Source organism: Calidris pugnax, unplaced genomic scaffold, assembly GCF_001431845.1.
Source record: "Calidris pugnax isolate Ruff unplaced genomic scaffold, ASM143184v1 scaffold73, whole genome shotgun sequence".
NCBI lineage: Eukaryota > Metazoa > Chordata > Aves > Charadriiformes > Scolopacidae > Calidris > Calidris pugnax.
The window spans coordinates 1,201,795-1,208,272 of NW_015090806.1; the positions used below are offsets into that span (position 1 = coordinate 1,201,795).

Genomic DNA, 6,478 nt, shown 5'->3' on the forward strand with positions numbered 1-6,478 from the left:
TATATAAACTCCCAAGTCCACACAACACACTCCAGAGGGACCTTATTCCTTACAGGAAGAGTGGAGAATACGTTAAGGAAGGCATAATATGCCCCAGTGACAGACTGGGTGGCACAGGAGAGTGGAAAGGATTTGATTTCCAGTCTCTCAGCCTCCAAGTCTGATAGATTCTCTCTGGATTTGAGAAATTTTTTCCGGGGAGAATGGAGCCTCTGGTTGCTCCACTCTTCTGCTCTGATGTCAGACCAGTATCTCACCAGCAGAGTGATGTTAGAAAAGGCTTCAAGCAGTTGTGTAAAGCCCCCTTGTGAAAACCAAACTTTGTGGGAGTCCCAGGTCCATCTATCAAATCTAAGCAGGACACAGGAAAGTCAAAGGAGATCAAAAGCAAACCTCTGGATCCCATGTACACATGATGAGAGGAGGGGATGGGGACTGTTCTGGAATATAAAACTGCAAAAGTGATACAGTGATTAAAGAAAAATCTTGGTAAGTATTTAAGGTGATAGTTCCTTCCATACCTACTAAATCCTCAGTCAGGTTTTTGACCCATTCACAGAGAAAGCCTAGCAGTCTTCCTGATATTTTTGACCTAAATTTACTTTCAGGAAATATGTTGCTATAGTAATGACACAGGGTGCTTAGACATACTGAAGTCTGACATCTGGCAGCATGTCCGGGTCTGAATGGAGAACCATCTGGAAAGAGGATGTTTTCACATCTACCTGCTTAGATAAAGCCACAGTTCTGGATATTTCACATATTCCATTCTGCAGCCCTGTGTATACAAAGATAAATATTAAGGCACTTTGGAAAAAAAAACTTTTTCTTTAAATAAAGCCCAATGGAACACTTTTAATGGAACTAGTTGGGTATTTGAAACCTCCAAAATTATTAACTAGGTTCCCTCCACACTCTGGCTATAGCTTTACATATGTGAAGCTCAGAAGGCTTTTCATCTCATCCAGCCACCAGAACAATGAGGACCTAGACCCTCTCCAAGTGACCTCCCTATCTAACTCCTACCCTCAGTTTCAGCCATAGTAAATTACCCAGTCCTAATATAAGGATTTCAATCACGGAGGAATCGCCTGTTCCTAAGAAAGTCCTACAAATTGGTAACCTTCACCATTAAAAATGTCTACATTATTTCCCATTTAAGTCTTGTCTGGGTTTAGCTTTCAAGCACTGGCCTTTGCTAAACCTCCAATTAGCACATTGACCACCGCTCAGCTCAGACTGTATGTTGTCTTCAGAATCCTACGGCCACTAGCAAAAACAAACATAAACAAACACGCCTTCCTGCCAAGGAAATAGCTCCATTTAATTGAAAGCTGAACTTGAAATGGTAACAGTGTATATCATGTGGATGAAACTCAAAATCTAGAAAAGCCATATCCTAGATCTTGTGTTTTATGGAAGTTACAAGAGACCTTTCTACAGAGCAGAATGGCAAGGTCTGTGCTCCATTAGGACTTCTTAAACCAACTGGATTTTCTATTTTGTTTCCTTTAAAACCAATAAGCCTGGACTGTACCTTGTATCTGAAAAATTTGTCCCCAGTTGATGGCGTTTGTGTTTTCCAGTAGCTCCTGGTAAGCTCGTAGATCCTTGTAGAAAACTGCATGAGCATTGGTGTAATGGTCAAGGTCATCCATCTCATTCTGGGGAGAAAAAATCTGGAAGAATTAAATATCTCCCATTCTCCCACTTCCCACACACATATCTTTCACATTGGAATCAAAACTTACTGAAAGCCAACCCCAAAGATTTAACAAATATTTGGACCTTCAGGATGGCTTCTTTTAAGATCTTTTCAGTAGCAGCTCTCAAGCAAGACAGCAGAAATACCTGTTGCTCTCCACAGTTTCATATTAGCAGAAAGCAGCAATGGTTACTAAGTCCTCATGTACCCAAGGCATAGTAACCCAAATCCGGTGGCAGTTTCTTGAAACTCTTGCCTAATTCAAAGCTCACCTCTGCTACTAGTTGTCCCAAAAAACATGCTGTGTTATTTGTTTGCCAAGGTCAACGTGTTTAGAACACATCTCTTCTGGAAAACAAAATAGTACCAATGCTTGCTTTCCAACCCCTGAGCTGAAAGAGCACAGTCTGGCCTCATCAATACTATTAAACTCTCATAGTCTCCAAAACAGGTTGGAAACATCCAAACTGCCAACTGGGGATTGTCCATGACCTGTGCCAACTCCTGCGTTGCTGGCCCAGGAGAGCTGGTTGTTCCAGAGAGCGTGCCAAGGATTTAACTCCACAGGCAGTACTCCTAGTACCCCATATGAGACTACACCAACAAGAGCTTGTCTCCTTGCCTGGAGACACAAATCCCTGCAACTCAGAGGTTGCTTTATCATGGTGGACAGAAGAGGTTGAGGCAATGCTCCCTCACAGCATTTCTTTAGCACTGCCTACTATGGAATAAGAGATTGCAAAGAGACCCCTCTTTCACCTGCAGCTGCATCTGCCTCATCACAAGCTCACCAAGATTCTGTTTTCTGTCTGCACAAAGACTAGAGAGACCAAAGAATCTTGGAAAAGTTCTGTCGAGTGGCATGAGTGAAGGTAAAATGTGTCTCTGCATAAACTATGCAAGTTAATCTTCAGTCAGTGCAATCAGGATAGTTACAATCAATTAGAACATGTGCTTCATCAGTAAGCTTGGTTAGGCTATAACTGCTATAACGGGCTTCATGTTGGCACCCACTGGGATGTCCTATTGCACTTTACAGTTCCCACCTCCCCCTGTTACACGCTTCCCAGATAGAGCCAGCCCCATCCACAAAGCTCTCAGGAAGCTGAGAGGAAGGCCCCAATCATGTCGGAAGCACCTCTTAGAAACAAAAATAAAAAACCCATGTCCATCTACCTCCTTCTGTGGCCGGGTGATGACAGCTTTGAAGTCTGGCCATGAGTCTACCACCACCTCATTCCTGAAAGGGTTGCCTCGGTTGATGTTCATCACAGCCCCATAAACCTGCAGGATGAACAGCCAAGAGAAAAAAGACACTTTGAGACACACTTACATGGCACCAGGGCTTTTCATCTCATCCAGCCACCAGAACAATGAGGACCTAGACCCTCTCCAAGTGACCTCCCTATCTAACTCCTACCCTCAGTTTCAGCCATAGTAAATTACCCAGTCCTAATATAAGGATTTCAATCACGGAGGAATCGCCTGTTCCTAAGAAAGTCCTACAAATTGGTAACCTTCACCATTAAAAATGTCTACATTATTTCCCATTTAAGTCTTGTCTGGGTTTAGCTTTCAAGCACTGGCCTTTGCTAAACCTCCAATTAGCACATTGACCACCGCTCAGCTCAGACTGTATGTTGTCTTCAGAATCCTACGGCCACTAGCAAAAACAAACATAAACAAACACGCCTTCCTGCCAAGGAAATAGCTCCATTTAATTGAAAGCTGAACTTGAAATGGTAACAGTGTATATCATGTGGATGAAACTCAAAATCTAGAAAAGCCATATCCTAGATCTTGTGTTTTATGGAAGTTACAAGAGACCTTTCTACAGAGCAGAATGGCAAGGTCTGTGCTCCATTAGGACTTCTTAAACCAACTGGATTTTCTATTTTGTTTCCTTTAAAACCAATAAGCCTGGACTGTACCTTGTATCTGAAAAATTTGTCCCCAGTTGATGGCGTTTGTGTTTTCCAGTAGCTCCTGGTAAGCTCGTAGATCCTTGTAGAAAACTGCATGAGCATTGGTGTAATGGTCAAGGTCATCCATCTCATTCTGGGGAGAAAAAATCTGGAAGAATTAAATATCTCCCATTCTCCCACTTCCCACACACATATCTTTCACATTGGAATCAAAACTTACTGAAAGCCAACCCCAAAGATTTAACAAATATTTGGACCTTCAGGATGGCTTCTTTTAAGATCTTTTCAGTAGCAGCTCTCAAGCAAGACAGCAGAAATACCTGTTGCTCTCCACAGTTTCATATTAGCAGAAAGCAGCAATGGTTACTAAGTCCTCATGTACCCAAGGCATAGTAACCCAAATCCGGTGGCAGTTTCTTGAAACTCTTGCCTAATTCAAAGCTCACCTCTGCTACTAGTTGTCCCAAAAAACATGCTGTGTTATTTGTTTGCCAAGGTCAACGTGTTTAGAACACATCTCTTCTGGAAAACAAAATAGTACCAATGCTTGCTTTCCAACCCCTGAGCTGAAAGAGCACAGTCTGGCCTCATCAATACTATTAAACTCTCATAGTCTCCAAAACAGGTTGGAAACATCCAAACTGCCAACTGGGGATTGTCCATGACCTGTGCCAACTCCTGCGTTGCTGGCCCAGGAGAGCTGGTTGTTCCAGAGAGCGTGCCAAGGATTTAACTCCACAGGCAGTACTCCTAGTACCCCATATGAGACTACACCAACAAGAGCTTGTCTCCTTGCCTGGAGACACAAATCCCTGCAACTCAGAGGTTGCTTTATCATGGTGGACAGAAGAGGTTGAGGCAATGCTCCCTCACAGCATTTCTTTAGCACTGCCTACTATGGAATAAGAGATTGCAAAGAGACCCCTCTTTCACCTGCAGCTGCATCTGCCTCATCACAAGCTCACCAAGATTCTGTTTTCTGTCTGCACAAAGACTAGAGAGACCAAAGAATCTTGGAAAAGTTCTGTCGAGTGGCATGAGTGAAGGTAAAATGTGTCTCTGCATAAACTATGCAAGTTAATCTTCAGTCAGTGCAATCAGGATAGTTACAATCAATTAGAACATGTGCTTCATCAGTAAGCTTGGTTAGGCTATAACTGCTATAACGGGCTTCATGTTGGCACCCACTGGGATGTCCTATTGCACTTTACAGTTCCCACCTCCCCCTGTTACACGCTTCCCAGATAGAGCCAGCCCCATCCACGAAGCTCTCAGGAAGCTGAGAGGAAGGCCCCAATCATGTCGGAAGCACCTCTTAGAAACAAAAATAAAAAACCCATGTCCATCTACCTCCTTCTGTGGCCGGGTGATGACAGCTTTGAAGTCTGGCCATGAGTCTACCACCACCTCATTCCTGAAAGGGTTGCCTCGGTTGATGTTCATCACAGCCCCATAAACCTGCAGGATGAACAGCCAAGAGAAAAAAGACACTTTGAGACACACTTACATGGCACCAGGGCTATAAACCAGAGACTGAACCAGTGACAAGGAGCTGAAAACACACATTTAGATTTTCATAGACACACATCTATCCCCTAGGTTGATACCTACACACTCACTCGTAAGACGTACTATCACATAGATAAAGCATTGTCTAATTATGCCAACCCTAATTACTTTGGAGAGGAGGTGGACCTGTTTGCTTCCATTTTTATCTTAAGTACATGGATTTGGGTTAGTAAGCAGAGCCAAATCAATATCTTAGATGTAGTGATCTAAACAGTGAATCAGTCAGTCCAGAAGAAGCACAACCATCTCCCCACAGCTTTGATCCCCTGACAAATGTCCTGATTCACTGATGGAAATGCCATGAAAACAACAGGTCAGCGCTACGTTACCTTGAGGGACTCAGGGAAACTCCACCTTAGCATTTTCTCCAGCATCTGCAGCTTCATGGAGCAGTTGAGCACCAGCATCTTCCTTGTTGGGGACACACACAAGGTACAAAGAGTCACTCAGAGAGAAGCAGTAATGTGGAGGAACTGATTGGCATAATTGCTAATTTCATGAAATACAATGGCTCCGATGAGTGCCCTGTTTCAACATTTTCCTACGGAAAGTGTTTCGGGAATAATTCCTTATTTTTCAGTCAACAGATGTGCAGAGAATAGGAAGACAGGATGGTGTTTGGCAGAGCAAGTTGGAGTCAGAAAATCTGGGCTTAATTCGCTATTCTACACCAGGTTTGTTGTGCAACATCAGGCAGGTCACCGGGAAGACACTATACAGCTGCTACAGAGGTCCTGATCCAACAGAGAGATCACAAGTAAGACAACAATCAGGTGTTATTGAATCTGATTTTCCTGGTTTTCAAGGAAATAAAAAGCATCCACATACTACCAATATTGAAGGGTCTTAGAATTGATGACTTAACTCGTCAGCGCTATATATTAACCTTTTAATTGACTTTCTACTGCAAGTTAGTCGAGGAGTCTTTCCAAGATTGCTGTTACCACTGATCCGTTACTCATAGAAGGTGGCTTCTGTTTAATTATTCTTCATATAATGTGCCAATCTGGCCATTTTCTTATTTTGTTTAATTCTACAAACTCAACAGCATGTTTATTTTTCTAAAGGTTTTGCATCCTGTAACAGGAATCTTCCTTCCACATTTCGATTTCAAACATTTAGTCCAGTTTCCAAGGGACAAGGTTTTGACTAACAGAGAAACAACGCAATTAGTCAACACTAATTGCCTCTTGTTGTTGTCCTCAGCAGACAGATTAGGGGTTGAATAAACCATAGCATTAAGCAGCACTTACACAGGCAACCTGCTCCCCAGGTCAGG

General features: G+C 42.9%; 1 protein-coding gene across 1 annotated transcript in view; it reads right to left on the bottom strand.

The window, feature by feature from the left end:
- GLYATL3 (glycine-N-acyltransferase like 3) overlaps nt 1–5,606 on the bottom strand; it is a 26,127-nt gene extending 20,521 nt beyond the window's left edge. The window contains exons 1-4 of the mRNA XM_014938300.1: nt 5,529–5,606; nt 4,981–5,088; nt 3,637–3,763; nt 652–778 (exon numbers count right to left, since the gene is read on the bottom strand). Coding sequence (XP_014793786.1) covers nt 652–778; nt 3,637–3,763; nt 4,981–5,088; nt 5,529–5,606 — 440 coding nt within the window. The remainder of the gene's footprint in view (nt 1–651; nt 779–3,636; nt 3,764–4,980; nt 5,089–5,528) is intronic.
- Nucleotides 5,607–6,478: the final 872 nt, after the last annotated feature.